This window comes from Coregonus clupeaformis, chromosome 21 (genome assembly GCF_020615455.1).
Source record: "Coregonus clupeaformis isolate EN_2021a chromosome 21, ASM2061545v1, whole genome shotgun sequence".
NCBI classification, from domain to species: Eukaryota; Metazoa; Chordata; class Actinopteri; order Salmoniformes; family Salmonidae; genus Coregonus; species Coregonus clupeaformis.
The window spans coordinates 21,919,304-21,935,843 of NC_059212.1; the positions used below are offsets into that span (position 1 = coordinate 21,919,304).

The window sequence follows — 16,540 nt, forward strand, 5'->3', positions numbered from 1 at the left end:
CACCCTGGCTGACTGAAGCTTTCTGTTGCGTAAGTGGATGCAATAGGCTACACACCACACAAACACTGCAGCCTCTGTGTGGGCAATCACACTTAAAAACCTGCGTAGGATCATCTTTGGTGGGACCTCACCAAACATTATAGCCTATTATAGGCTGTCATCACGTTTTTTAGTATGCTATCCAAGCTTGCAAACAAAATTGAATGTTGTCATTAAAGGTTTTTTAACCTTTATTTTATCAGGGAGTCATACTGAGACCAAGATCTCTTTTACAGATGAGCCCTGAATTACATAAATTACATAAAATACACACATCAATATAAATACAAAACGCAAGTAGAAAGAAAAACATGGTCATAAAAAACAAAAACATTCAGCAGTAATATGTAGCTCAGCTGGTAGAGCATGGCGTTTTCAACGCCAGGGTTGTGGGTTCGTTTCCCACGGGGGACCAGTATGATTTTTTTTTAAATAATGTATGCACTCACTAACTGTAAGTCGCTCTGGATAAGAGCGTCTGCTAAATTACTAAAATATAATAAGGTCCTCAATCTGCCTTCTGACTTGCGCTAGAGGCATCAAAACATCAAATGTAAGAACATTTAGAAAATTGTTCAACACATAAGGTGCAAGAAAACTAAAAGCTGATTTACCTAACTCTGTAGAGACCAAAGGAATTTCAAGAGTTAACCATCCCTGAGACCGGGTGTGGAAACTCGTATGTCTAAAGTTTAGTAAAGACGTTAGGTACAGTGATACTTTTTGTAAAGGGATTTATAAATGAAAACATAGCAATGTATCACCCTACGTGAAATCAAAGAGGGACAACCAACTTTCTGGTAGAGAATGCAGTAATGAGTACTAAAATTGTCGCCCGTAATAAAGCGCTATGTGCATCTAACGGCTTTAATGAAGTGGACTAAACTCCACTCATAAACTTCGTTCCCCGTGGAGTGATGTTTAGTCATCTAGCTGTGCGCCTGATTGATGATGTGGAAATGTGGCTTGCCATATCAAAGATTATGGATATACTGACAAGATACTTGTCTCTCCGCCCTAACAATAAAATAATTAGATGCATCCACCAATCAAAAGAAAGGATAGGCGGGAGCTAGACAGCCTGCGGTGCCGTTTGTGGACAACAACTTCCATTATCTATTTGAATATTCGATGAGGATTGTTGACGTCAACCGCCTGTATTCAATGGAGAGAGAGGGAGAGATGCTATGCTACTAGTCAATCATGAATATGCATAGCCATGTCGTGACAACTCTGATATAAATATGTTTTTGTCAAAGTTGCGGGGATGTCACGTGTCCTACTACTTATATCAGTAGACTCGTAACAACCTCAGCATTAAGAAACGTATATTAAATCAAATAAACCTCATGTAGCAAATAAGCCATTCATTTTTTTGTTGACCAAATTCGACACTAATTGATCTCCATACAAAAAATCCTTGCTTGGTGGGCGAAAAACGCCACCTGCTTTGAGGGACACTGATTTTCCGCGAGATGGGCCTCTCTGGCCATATCCACTAGACGTGACAGATGCTGGCCGACCTTTTTGCTGTGCACTGGCATTCTCTCACCAACAGAGGGTACTCTCGCTCAACTCCAATGTTAGCTAACAAGCCAGACACTCAGTTGACACCCTCAAACTTCGGCAGCAGCCAAGCTGCATAGTCGACATGGCGACCGATAAAATAACACAAGATTTTCCTAAAGACAGATAAAAGTATTCTGGAATGAGTGAGTAATTTGTGCATGTTAACGCTAAAATGTTATGAACAGTAAACAATACATGTTAGTTAACGACGCCTAGTCTCTGAGCTAGCCTAGCCAGCTGGCATAACTGAGAGCTAGCTAAGTACGTAGCAGTATGTTAAGTGGCTAACCGCAATTTATTTGCCAACAACATTCTGCAACCTGGTTTAGTAATGTGATTGCCACATAACGATAGTTAGCTAAATCTTTGATATTCAGTCAACTAGACGTCTAAAATAGTGAAACGGTAGTGGTAAATCTAGCTAGCCGCTAACGTTAGTTAGCTACATCGTTTTAGCTATTATTACTACATGAAATGGCTTTACGTTATCTAGCTAACTCTAGCTAGTAGTAGCTGATTGGTTATCTAGTTAGTACGATTTCCCGTGTAGTTAGTTATTTGTTTTACTTGTAACGTTAACGTAGCTAGCTAGTTTGCTAACAGCTACCTACCTAGCTTCAACTAAATTCGTTTCATGCGTTTTTGTCAGTCATGAAAGCATCTAACACTAATTTCTAACGTTTACCATATATAGTAGCCAGTTAGCTAACTTTAGCTGCTTGTCGCTCGATTTTAACTCCTAACTATTTAGCGACTTGCCATATACCTAGCGAGACGTGTTGCGTGTTTAACTAATTGGTATTTGAAATAAAACGCATGTGTGTGTGTGTATATATATAATATATATAGAAGCTGTAGTTATATCTTGCAGGATCAAATTGTTAGTTAGCTAATTCTGCGCAGCATAAGTTGGCTAACTAGCTACGTTAGTTCAAGCAGCATAAGTAGCTAGTAGCTAGCTACGTCGCCTCTTCGTCTTTGTCCACTAGCTAGACAGGCCATAGTAGGCTAACAACGTCAGTTGTTTTGATCTGTTATTTGGCCGTCTGGGTTGCCAGCCATTTATTATGTATCTGAAGGCTGACTTTTCTGACGCTATGAACATGATTGAACCAGCTAGAACAGGTTTAATCAGGTAGTTGGTTGGTTAACTAAAGACGACACTGGATGGTAATCATGCTAACGTTACTAACTAACTATTCAGCTTGCCGGTGGTGAATTGTCTTTTTAGCTAGCCATTTTGAATTTGTATGGCGGCGGTATTGAACTGACTTGCTTGGTGCAGCTAACTATAATATATTCTGTAGGCGTGTTCGTTTAAGTTAATCATATTGTGCTGGTATTATTTTAATGAAAGTATATATTATAGTATAGTTAGCTAGACGTTAACGTTTCTCTGTCAGCTAAGTGTCGTTAGTTGGCTAACATGACACTGGCCAATGGATTTGGCCAACGTTATTTTGTTGTAGCTAACGTTAGTTATTTAAATGTAACATAATTATTGCTTGACCTGTGCCAAGAAAAGAAACTAGATCCACTTTGTCAGCTCCTGTAACTGGGCTGTTTATGTTATGAGGAGTGTAGCTATGCAATTTGTTGCCAGCCATAAATGTAAACAATGTTGGGTTGAGTCATCTGTTGTATGAAGGTAATTGGCTCAGCTAATGTTACATTGTGCAAGAGTCACTGTCAACACAAAATAATCCACAGGCTTTTAACCAATGATGTATATAGAGTAAGCCAGTTTGTAGTCCTAAAATCCGGAAATTAGTTACCACTGGTTCGTTCAACCATGCCTATGGGGGGAAAGAATAGGGATTTGGACTAAACGCCGAAAATAAGGTCTGAGGTTAACACAGGTTTACGAGATCTTATACGTTTTGTTCTATGACACAATAGCAGTCATGTCCTTTATGAATTATGAAGGCTTTGTGTTTTTTCTTAAAACATATTCTTCAAAATTCGCAAGTGACGTTAACTGATAAAGATTCTCATAGATTCAAACGTTTTAAAGATCTCCTAAGCATTTGTTTACCACATACCTTATTTTCGGCGTTTATCCAAAAACGGCATTCATTTTCCTCATAGGCTTTGTCCAACGAGCTATGGCGGCATTAGTGCCTACAAAAAGACGCCATTACCATTTCCCTCTATAAACCCAGGATTGCTGATGCTATGTATTGGCAATGGATAGGCTGTGAAGCCACCGGTCGGCCATATTGGCACTCCCCCAGTAGGAGCGGTCCTCCATAGGAATTAATGGAATTCTACAGTATTTCAATTAAATGTTTAAAGGAGAAAATTACATGTATTTAAGTATTTTTTGTTGTAGTGGGGACAGTAACATTAGCAGTCTCAAATGTTTTCATTTTGTATTTTTATGGTTAGCTCACATCATATCATTTAAAAGTATTCATTAAGGTGTCTGTAATAGAATAAATGTGGCAAAAACAAATGTAGATAATGGCGCCGGAGAAGATGGCTGCCGTTTTACAGCCCTCTAACTCGCCCTCCATTTGGCAAATATGACCATAACTCTATCCTCCTGATTCCTGCTTATAAGCAAAAACTAAAGCAGGAAGCACCAGTGACTCGGTTAATAAAAAAGTGGTCAGATGACACAGATGCTAAGCTACAGGACTGTTTTGCTAGCACAGACTGGAATATGTTCAGGGATTCTTCAGATAGCATTGAGGAGTACGCCACATCAGTCACTGGCTTCATCAATAAGTGCATCGATGACGTCGTCCCACAGTGACCGTACGTACATACCAGAAGCCATGGATTACAGGCAACATCCGCACTGAGCTAAAGGCTAGAGCTGCCGCTTTCAAGGAGCGGGACTCTAACCCGGACGCGTATAAGAAATCCCGCTATGCCCTCCAACAAACCATCAAACAGGCAAAGAGTCAATACAGGACTAAGACTGAATCGTACTACACCGGCTCTGACGCTCGTCGGATGTGGCAGGGCTTGAAAACTATTACAGACTACAAAGGGAAGCACAGCCGCAAGCTGCCCAGTGACACAAGCCTACCAGACGAGCTAAATCACTTCTATGCTCGCTTCGAGGCAAGCAACACTGAAGCATGCATGAGAGCACCAGCTGTTCCGGATGACTATGTGATCACGCTCTCCGTAGCCGATGTGAGTAAAACTTTTAAGCAGGTTAACATTCACAAGGCCGCAGGGCCAGATGGATTACCAGGACGTGTACTCCGAGCATGTGCTGACCAACTGGCAAGTGTCTTCACTGACATTTTCAACATATCCCTGACTGAGTCTGTAATACCAACATGTTTCAAGCAGACCACCATAGTCCCTGTGCCCAAGGACACTAAGATAACCTGCCTAAATGACATCTGTAGCCATGAAGTGCTTTGAAAGGCTGGTCATGGCTCACATCAACACCATTATCCCAGAAACCCTAGACCCACTCCAATTTGCATACTGCCCCAACAGATCCACAGATGATGCAATCTCTATTGCACTCCACACTGCCCTTTCCCACCTGGACAAGAGGAACACCTACAGTTGAAGTCGGAAGTTTACATACACTTAGGTTGGCGTCATTAAAACTCAATTTTCAACCACTCCACAAATTTCTTGTTAACAAACTAGTTTTGGCAAGTCGGTTAGGACATCTACTTTGTGAATGACACAAGTCATTTTTCCAACAATTGTTTACAGACATATTATTTCACTTATAATTCACTGTATCACAATTCCAGTGGGTCAGATGTTTACATACGCTAAGTTGACTGTGCCTTTAAACAGCTTGGAAAATTCCAGAAAATTATGTCATGGCTTTAGAAGCTTCTGATAGGATAATTGACATAATTTGAGTCAATTGGAGGTGTACCTGTGGATGTATTTCAAGGCCTACCTTCAAACTCAGTGCCTCTTTGCTTGACATCATGGGAAAATCAAAAGAAATCAGCCAAGACCTCAAAAAAACATTTGTAGACCTCCACAAGTCTGATTCATCCTTGGGAGCAATTTCCAAACACCTGAAGGTACCACGTTCATCTGTACAAACAATAGTACGCAAGTATAAACACCATGGGACCACGCAGCCGCCATACCGCTCAGGAAGGAGACACATTCTGTCTCCTCCTAGAGATGAACGTACTTTGGTGCGAAAAGTGCAAATCAATCCCAGAACAACAGCAAAGGACCTTGTGAAGATGCTGGAGGAAACAGTTACAAAAGTATCTATATCCACAGTAAAACGAGTCCTATATCGACATAACCTGAAGGGCCGCTTAGCAAGGAAGAAGCCACTACTCCAAAACTGCCATAAAAAAGCCAGAGTACGGTTTGCAACTGCACATGGGGACAAAGATCGTACTTTTTGGAGAAATGTCCTCTGGTCTGATGAAACAAAAATAGAACTGTTTGGCCATAATGACCATCGTTATGTTTGGAGGAAAAAGGTGGCAGGCTTGCAAGCCGAAGAACACCATCCCAACCGTGAAGCACGGGGGTGGCAGCATCATGCTGTGGGGGTGCTTTGCTGCAGGAGGGACTGGTGCACTTCACAAAATAGATGGCATCATGAGGAAGGAAAATGATGTGGATATATTGAAGCAACATCTCAAGACATCAGTCAGGAAGTTAAAGCTTGGTCGCAAATGGGTCTTCCAAATGAACAACGACCCCCAAGCATACTTCCAAAGTTGTTGCAAAATGGCTTAAGGACAACAAAGTCAAGGTATTGGAGTGGCCATCACAAAGCCCTGACCTCAATCCTATAGAAAATGTGTGGATAGAACTGAAAAAGTGTGTGCGAGCTAGGAGGCCTACAAACCTGACTCAGTTACACCAGCTCTGTCAGGAGGAATGGGCCAAAATTCACCCAACTTATTGTGGGAATCTTGTGGAAGGCTACCCGAAACGTTTGACCCAAGTTAAACAATTTAAAGGCAATGCTACCAAATACTAATTGAGTGTATGTAAACTTATGACCCACTGGGAATGTGATGAAAGAAATAAAAGCTGAAATAAATAATTCTCTCTACTATTATTCTGACATTTCACATTCTTAAAATAAAGTGGTGATCCTAACTGACCTAAGACGGGGCATTTTTACTAGGATTAAATGTCAGGAATTGTGAAAAACTGAGTTTAAATGTATTTGGCTAAGGTGTATGTAAACTTCCGACTTCAACTGTACGTGAGAATGCTTTTCCTTGACTACAGCTCAGCGTTCAACACCATAGTGCCCTCAGCTCATCACTAAGCTAAGGATCCTGGGACTAAACACCTCCCTCTGCAACTGGAACCTGGACTTCCTGATGGGCTGCCCCCAGGTGGTAAGGGTAGGTAACAACACATCTGCCACGCTGATCCTCAACACGGGGGCCCCTCAGGGGTGCGTGCTCAGTCCCCTCCTGTACTCCCTGTTCACCCATGACTGCATGGCCAGACACGACTCCAACACCATCATTAAGTTTGCAGACGACACAACAGTGGTAGGCCTGAACACCGACAACGATGAGACAGCCTATAGGGAGGAGGTCAGAGACCTGGCCGTGTGGTGCCAGGATAACAACCTCTCCCTCAACGTGATCAAGACAAAGGAGATGATTGTGGACTACAGGGGAAAAAAGAGCACTGAGCAGAGGGAAATGCGTACGGCCCAGTACATCACTGGGGCCAAGCTTCCTGCCATCCAGGACCTCTATACCAGGCGGTGTCAGAGGAAGGCCCTCAAAATTGTCAAAGACTCCAGTCACCCTAGTCATAGACTGTTCTCTTTGCTACTGCACGGCAATCGGTACCGGAGCGCCAAGTCTAGGTCCAAAAGGCTTCTCAACAGCTTCTACCATAAGCCATAAGACTCCTGAACAGCTAATCATGGCTACCCGGACAATTTTCACTGCCCCACCACCCCGTCCCCCTTTTTTACTCTGCTGCTACTCTGTTTATTATTTATGCGTAGTCACTTTAACTCTACCCACATGTACATATTACCTCGACTAGCCGGTGCCCCAGCACATTGACTCTGCACCGGTACCCCCCTGTATATAGCCTCTCTACTGTTATTTTATTTTACTGCTGCTCTTTAGTTATTTGCTTTTATTTTATTTGTTTTACTTTGCATTGTTGGTTAAGGGCTTGTAAGTAAGCATTTCACTGTAATGTCTACACCTGTTGTATTCGGCGCATGTGGCAAATAACATTTGATTTGAGACATGAATAATAAATGCATTTCTATAGCTTCCAAAATATTTTTTACAATGGTGGGGGAGTGCCAAGATGGAGACATGGTGACTTCAACACAACGCCACCTGTCAGTCATTTAGTGTATATATAAATCATTGCTTTTAACCCGCTGTGATTGTTTTCCTTCTCTTTCAGGATTTGTGACTTGACACGCATCCACGATGTGTGACATTTGAAGAACAATTGAGTTCGGAAGAAAAATCTTGATTCCAGTGGAATCTTCCAATATTTTTTTTCTTTGTTAAAAAAACACTTGCACACACCCAACCCCTACACACACTGCCCAGCCATGCCCGTGCAAGCCCCACAATGGACAGAGTTCCTGCTGTGTCCCATCTGCACTCAGACGTTCGAGGAGACGGTGCGGCGGCCCATCTCGCTGGGCTGTGGTCACACAGTCTGCAAGATGTGCCTGAACAAGCTGCACCGCAAGGCCTGCCCCTTCGACCAGACGGCCATCGCCACCGACATCGAGCAGCTGCCTGTCAACACAGCCCTGCTGCAGCTGGTGGGGGGACAGGTGAGTCGTGAGACCCGGGAGAGGGGCATCATGGGTGGAGGGGGGTGGCTCAATCCAGTTAGAATCTGTTCTTTGCGCTGTCCCACCACAGGGTTCCCCCTTTTGTATTTCAGATGTGGTAACAAGGTCTGTAGGGTTAGGGATACAGGATGATGGCAGTTCTACCAACAGAATACTATTGGAGATTAATCCATCATGTGATAGTTAGGAGCTGATTGTGGATATTTAGGGTGATGAAACCGAGTAGGGAATGATAAGAGGAAGACCTAGCTAATAGGGAGTTATTTGGGATCTGTGTTCAGAGACCTTTCTGGTCAGTAGTTGTGGTGCATGTACCTGGTAGCCTAAAGGTAGGGATGAGCATGAGTACTCGGAACGGATGTCAAAACTCAATCTTTAACCAGAGATCATATTTTTCTTTAAATACTGTAATAATACTATTTGTCCGATTTATTTCATAACTCTTGCTCTACCCAATACACATTCCCACACACTAACACTCCAACACACACACATAATATGCACACACATTTATACTGACTTTGCACAGACACTCACGTATAATCTTAATTTACGCTACTGCTACACTTTATTTATCATACACCCTGATGCCTAGTCACCTTACCCCTATACATACATTGGGGGAAAAAAGTATTGTCAGCCACCAATTGTGCAAGTTCTCCCACTTAAAAAGATGAGAGGCCTGTAATTTTCATCATAGGTACACGTCAACTATGACAGACAAAATGAGGGGAAAAAATCCAGAAAATCACTTTTTATGAATTGATTTGCAAATTATGGTGGAAAATAAGTATTTGGTCAATAACAAAAGTTTCTCAATACTTTGTTATATACCCTTTGTTGGCAATGACACAGGTCAAATGTTTTCTGTAAGTCTTCACAAGGTTTTCACACACTGTTGCTGATATTTTGGCCCATTCCTCCATGCAGATCTCCTCTAGAGCAGTGATGTTTTGGGGCTGTCGCTGGGCAACACGGACTTTCAACTTCCTCCAAAGATTTTCTATGGGGTTGAGATCTGGAGACTGGCTAGGCCACTCCAGGACCTTGAAATGCTTCTTACGAAGCCACTCCTTCGTTGCACGGGCGGTGTGTTTGGGATCATTGTCATGCTGAAAGACCCAGCCACGTTTCATCTTCAATGCCCTTGCTGATGGAAGGAGGTTTTCACTCAAAATCTCACGATACATGGCCCCATTCATTCTTTCCTTTACACGGATCAGTCGTCCTGGTCCCTTTGCAGAAAAACAGCCCCAAAGCATGATGTTTCCACCCCCCATGCTTCACAGTAGGTATGGTGTTCTTTGGATGCAACTCAGCATTCTTTGTCCTCCAAACACGACGAGTTGAGTTTTTACCAAAAAGTTCTATTTTGGTTTCATCTGACCATATGACATTCTCCCAATCCTCTTCTGGATCATCCAAATGCACTCTAGCAAACTTCAGACGGGCCTGGACATGTACTGGCTTAAGCAGGGGGGACACGTCTGGCACTGCAGGATTTGAGTCCCTGGCGGCGTAGTGTGTTACTGATGGTAGGCTTTGTTACTTTGGTCCCAGCTCTCTGCAGGTCATTCACTAGGTCCCCCCGTGTGGTTCTGGGATTTTTGCTCACCGTTCTTGTGATCATTTTGACCCCACGGGGGTGAGATCTTGCGTGGAGCCCCAGATCGAGGGAGATTATCAGTGGTCTTGTATGTCTTCCATTTCCTAATAATTGTTCCCACAGTTGATTTCTTCAAACCAAGCTGCTTACCTATTGCAGATTCAGTCTTCCCATCCTGGTGCAGGTCTACAATTTTGTTTCTGGTGTCCTTTGACAGCTCTTTGGTCTTGGCCATAGTGGAGTTTGGAGTGTGACTGTTTGAGGTTGTGGACAGGTGTCTTTTATACTGATAACAAGTTCAAACAGGTGCCATTAATACAGGTAACGAGTGGAGGACAGAGGAGCCTCTTAAAGAAGAAGTTACAGGTCTGTGAGAGCCAGAAATCTTGCTTGTTTGTAGGTGACCAAATACTTATTTTCCACCATAATTTGCAAATAAATTCATTAAAAATCCTACAATGTGATTTTCTGGATTTTATTTTCTCAATTTGTCTGTCATAGTTGACGTGTACCTATGATGAAAATTACAGGCCTCTCATCTTTTTAAGTGGGAGAACTTGCACAATTGGTGGCTGACTAAATACTTTTCCCCCCCACTGTATCTACCTCTATCATTCCAGTATTCCTGCACATTGTAAATATGGTTTTGGAACTGACCCTGTATATATCTTCTGACCCTGGAACTCACCCTGTATATAGCTTACTTACTTCTCGTGTAATAATTTCTTATTTTATTTCTCGTGTGTTTTTGTTCTACCTTGTTATTTTTAGAACTACATTGATATTAATTACTGCATTGTTGGATTTAGAGCTTGTAAGAAAGGCATTTCACCTTACTTGTGCACGTGATATTGTAAATGACATATTTTATGTCAAGTGCTTCTGATTGGCTGTGGAGGGTCTGTTTCAGGCGCATAGTGGGAAGTGGGCACTAGCAGCGTGGTGGCCAAACGCAGTGAGGTTTGGAAGAAAGGTATTTTGATCAAACTGATGAAACCCATGTGCAATGCAAACTATGCAATATCAAGCTCTCCTATCACAGATCAGCTAGTTCCATAAGAAGTCAAATACTTATCAAGCACAAAGAAACGTTCTGAGGGGGACAAGCAGCAGAAATCTCGCATCACATCTTTTGCCACTGCAAAGCACTGCCGTGACCCTGCCAGAGCCAAGCAGATAACACAGTTCATTACGGTTTCAATTAATTATTCTCAAATGGCACTTATTTTTATTGACTGAATATGTATGGGACAATTTGATTTCAGATTATATTTAATTACCTAAGTTACCATTACGTAGTCCTTTTGATTCCTAATATAAGGCTTCTACAAGCAAGTGCGACTGCTGAGGTTACTGCCTTTGAAGATTGTGTTCCACGATATAATATAACCAGTTGATATTATGGTTTTAGTAAATTCATCTTAAATGGCACTTGTTTATTTATTGGCTACATATATCAAATAATTTTATTTGCCACGTGCCGAATACAACAGGTGTAGACCTTACAGTGAAATGCTTACTTACAAGCCCTTAACCAACAATGCAGTTTTAATAAAAAAAAGTGTTAAGTAAAAAATAGATACGTTTAAAAAAAAAGTTGTATAATAATGCAAATAGTCCGGGTAGCCATGATTAGCTGTTCATGAGTCTTATTGCTTGGGGGTAGAAGCTGTTAAGAAGCCTTTTAGACCTAGACTTGGCGCTCCAGTACCGCTTGCTGTGCGGTAGCAGAGCGAACAGTCTATGACTAGGGTGGCTAGAATCTTTGACATTTTTTAGGGCCTTCCTCTGACACTGCCTGGTATAGAGGTCCTGGATGGCAGGAAGCTTGGCCCCAGTGATGTACTGGGCCGTACGCACTACCCTCTGTAGTGCCTTGCAGTCGGAGGCCGAGCAGTTGCAATACCAGGCGGTGACGCAACCAGTCAGGATGCTCTCGATGGTGCAGCTGTAGAACTTTTTGAGGATCTGAGGACCCATGCCAAATCTTTTCAGTCTCCTGAGGGGGAATAGGCTTTGTCGTGCCCTCTTCACGACTGTCTTGGTGTGTTTGGACCATGATAGTTTGTGGGTGATGTGGACACCAAGGAACTTGAAGCTCTCAACCTGTTCCACTACAGCCCCGTCGATGAGAATGGGGGTGTGCTCAGTACTCTTTTTTTCCCCCCTGTAGTCCACAATCATCTCCTTTGTCTTGATCACGCTGAGGGAGAGGTTGTTATCCTGGCACCACACGGCCAGGTCTCTGACCTCCCTATAGGCTGTCTCATCGTTGTCGGTGTTCAGGCTTACCACTGTTGTCGTCTGCAAACTTCATGATAGTGTTGGAGTCGTGCCTGGCCATGCAGTCATGGGTGAACAGGGAGTACAGGAGGGGACTGCGCATGCACCCCTGAGGGGCCCCCGTGTTGAGGATCAGCGTGGCAGATGTGTTGTTACCTACCCTTACCACCTGGGTGCGGCCCGTCAGGAAGTCCAGGATCCAGTTGCAGAGGGAGGTGTTTAGTCCCAGGATCCTTAGCTTAGTGATGAGCTTTGAGGGCACTATGGTATTGAACGCTGAGCTGTAGTCAATTAATAGCATTCTCACATAGGTGTTCCTTTCGTCCAGGTGGGAAAGGGCAGTGTGGCGTACAATAGAGATTGCATAATCTGTGGATCTGTTGAGGTGGGATGCAAATTGGAGTGGGTCTAGGGTTTCTGGGATAATGGTGTTGTGAGCCATGACCAGCCTTTCAAAGCACTTCATGGCTACAGAAGTGAGTGCTACAGGTCGGTAGTCATTTAGGCAGGTTATCTTAGTGTTCTTGGGCACAGGGACTATGGTGGTCTGCTTGAAACATGTTGGTATTAGACTGAGTCAAGAACATGTTGAAAATGTCAGTGAAGACACTTGCCAGTTGGTCAGTGCATGCTCAGAGTACACGTCCTGGTAATCCGTCTGGCCCTGCGGCCTTGTGAATGTTGACCTGCTTAGAAGTTACTCACATCGGCTACGGAGAGCGTGATCACATAGCCATCTGGAACAGCTGATGCTCTCATGCATGCTTCAGTGTTGCTTGCCTCAAAGTGAGCATAGAAGTGATTTATGGGGAAATTTCGCTATTAGGATTTGTTATCTGTAATGGTTATGATAAATTAGGCATTGTTGCGCACTGTTGGTATATAGATAAATGCATGCCATTTTTTTCCACAGTGCGGACCGTATGTTCTAAAAATAGAATTCTTTTTTTCGTTCAAGTACTCAGAAAAAAAATCATGTGAGTATTCGGAACAGTCAAAATATTTCAAATGCCCATCCCTACTTAAAGGTGTGTCAGAGATGGTCTGAGAGTAGTAGCCTATTCATTTATCACCACTAGCTATGTTTCCATTAACTTGTCCAGCGATTTTTGTTGTTGTCGACATTTAGGAAGTTCGCAAAGAAAATACATGCGACAATTGCCCGCAAGTGTGCGTTACCATTTAACTATCTTGTTGATAAAAACAGCTAGATGTAATGACGTCACACCTATAAAAATTACGTTAAAAAAAAACTTGTGTCAAATAAAAATATTGGTTGAAGTGTTTCCATTACCCATTTAGGCAAATTGTGCATTAATAAATTGCCAACAGCCTATATGCACTCCCACCTCAGGTAGCCCGCGAAATCCAGCATGGATAGAATGCAATAATTGACTAATATTTGCCGTATTCTAGTAATTGTGTGCCAACGTATCGCCACGGTCCGTGCATTGATGAAACTTGCACTCCTGTAGTTCTGAAAAAATTGGATGGTGAAACTTGCTAGCCAACCAGAAAAGCAAGCTGAAGCAATTCAGGCGTTCTTGAAAGTCAGGACAATCCTTGTCCTGCAAAGAAACATTTTTTTTTTTTTTATATATAGTTGAAAAAATTGATTTTGCAAGCAGTGGGCATTTAGAATTAAATGTGGAGTGGAGCTTTCAAACTTATTTGGCAATCAACATTTATTAGAAAGAAACAGTTTATCTTCTGTCGCAAATAAAGTTTAACAAAAAACAAATCCACCCCCGTCTAACACATTTCTATATCTGCCGTTTCCATTACACTATTGCTTTTGTCAAATAAACCTGGGTCAATGGAAACCTGACTATATTAAATCACAAAGGGCAGTTTCTGTTTGAGATGTTACTCACCAGGGCGTCTCTATTTATTGGATTGTTTTTTTGGGCGTGGTGATGGTAGTGTTGTGGGATCACTAATATAGCCCTGCATAGCCCTGATGCATAGGGGTGTGGCAGATATTGATACTACATTTATTTGTGAAGTTGCCAGATGGTCTGTCAGGTAACATTACTATTACTGCCAAGACGTGCTGTCAACACACTGTTTCCTCTGTTAAGAGTGAGAATCTGTGATTTAAAATTTGACTGGAAGTGTCAACACATAGCCAGCCAAGTGAGTCAAAGATGCTATAGCTGTTAAGTTTGGTCAATTCTCTCTGCTCAGTGTGTGTCTATGTCCATTGACATATAGTTCTAAGAGCTACAGGGGTTTTCCAGGCTCAAAAAGGGGCTTAGGTGGCGGGTGTGGTAATTAGTGTGGTCAGTGCAGTTGTGTATATTACATTTGTTTTATTTGATTACTTTATTATTTCATTCTAAGTAATCTCATCTCTATATAGCTGCTGCCTATGCTGTCTGACAAAATCACTCTTTTGTAATTCTTCAAAGTAAGTATGTCATACTTTTTTATGACTGCTTAATACCAACTATCAATCACTTAGATCATGTATTTTCATGCAGAGATACCTCTGGATGCAACAGCTGCTCTCTATATCCCCTCACGATCACTGCGTGGGCCAGGCTTCCAAGTGGGTGGGCCTATGCCCTCCCAGGTCCACCCATGGCTGCACCCCTGCCCAGTCATGTGAAATCCATAGATTAGGGCCTAATGAATTTATTGCAATTGACTGATTTCCTTATATGAACACTAACTCAGTAACACCTTTTGAAATTGTTGCATGTTGCGTTTATATATTTTTTCAGTAAATGTCACTGCATATAGGGAAAGTAGAGCCTGCACACTCAATGCTCCAACACATAACTATTGATTATTAAGTAATCTCATTATATTATAAACCAACAATAAAGGTCTTTTAGATTATTTGACTGTGTAAATTAACCCATTTACACACTTACAGTGAGGGGGGAAAAAGTATTTGATCCCCTGCTGATTTTGTACGTTTGCCCACTGACAAAGACATGATCAGTCTATAATTTTAATGGTAGGTTTATTTGAACAGTGAGAGACAGAATAACAACAAAAATCAGAAAAACGCATGTCAAAAATGTTATAAATTGATTTACATTTTAATGAGGGAAATAAGTATTTGACCCTTGTGCAAAACATGACTTAGTACTTGGTGGCAAAACAGAGGTCAGACGTTTCTTGTAGTTGTCCACCAGGTTTGCACACATCTCAGGAGGGATTTTGTCCCACTCCTCTTTGCAGATCTTCTCCAAGTCATTAAGGTTTCGAGGCTGACGTTTGGCAACTCGAACCTTCAGCTCCCTCCACAGATTTTCTATGGGATTAAGGTCTGGAGACTGGCTAGGCCACTCCAGGACCTTAATGTGCTTCTTCTTGAGCCACTCCTTTGTTGCCAGTCATTGTCATGCTGGAATACCCATCCACTACCCATTTTCAATGCCCTGGCTGAGGTAAGGAGGTTCTCACCCAAGATTTGACGGTACATGGCCCCGTCCATCGTCCCTTTGATGCTGTGAAGCTGTCCTGTCCCCTTAGCAGAAAAACACCCCCAAAGCATAATGTTTCCACCTCCATGTTTGATGGTGTTCTTGGGGTCATAGGCAGCATTCCTCCTCCTCCAAACACGGCCAGTTGAGTTGATGCCAAAGAGCTCGATTTTGGTCTCATCTGACCACAACACTTTCACCCAGTTCTCCTCTGAATCATTCAGATGTTCATTGGCAAACTTCAGACGGGTGTGTATATGTGCTTTCTTGAGCAGGGGGACCTTGCGGGCGCTGCAGGATTTCAGTCCTTCACGGCGTAGTGTGTTACCAATTGTTTTCGTGGTGACTATGGTACCAGCTGCCTTGAGATCATAGACAAGATCCTCCGGTGTAGTTCTGGGCTGATTCCTCACCGTTCTCATGATCATTGCAACTCCACAAGGTGAGATCTTGCATGGAGGCCGAGGGAGATTGACAGTTCTTTTGTGTTTCTTCCATTTGCGAATAATCGCACCAACTGTTGTCACCTTCTCACCAAGCTGCTTGGCGATGGTCTTGTCCCTAATATCCTTGGAGAGCTCTTTGGTCTTGGCCATGGTGGAGAGTTTGGAATCTGATTGATTGCTTCTGTGGACAGGTGTCTTTTCAGGTAACAAGCTGAGATTATGAGCACTTCCTTTAAGAGTGTGCTCCTAATCTCAGCTCGTTACCTGTATAAAAGACACCTGGGAGCCAGAAATTTTTCTGATTGAGAGGGGGTCAAATACTTTATTTCCCTCATTAAAATGCAAATCAATTTACAGTGGGGAAAAAAAGTATTTAGTCAGCCACCAATTG

At 42.5% G+C, this 16,540-nt stretch overlaps 1 protein-coding gene across 1 annotated transcript in view; it reads left to right on the top strand.

Moving 5' to 3' along the window:
- Nucleotides 1-1,664: 1,664 nt before the first annotated feature.
- LOC121535080 (roquin-1) overlaps nt 1,665-16,540 on the top strand; it is a 40,732-nt gene continuing 25,856 nt past the window's right edge. Inside the window, exons 1-2 of the mRNA XM_041841786.2 lie at nt 1,665-1,751; nt 7,972-8,356. Coding sequence (XP_041697720.2) covers nt 8,126-8,356 — 231 coding nt within the window. The 5' untranslated portion in view covers nt 1,665-1,751; nt 7,972-8,125. The remainder of the gene's footprint in view (nt 1,752-7,971; nt 8,357-16,540) is intronic.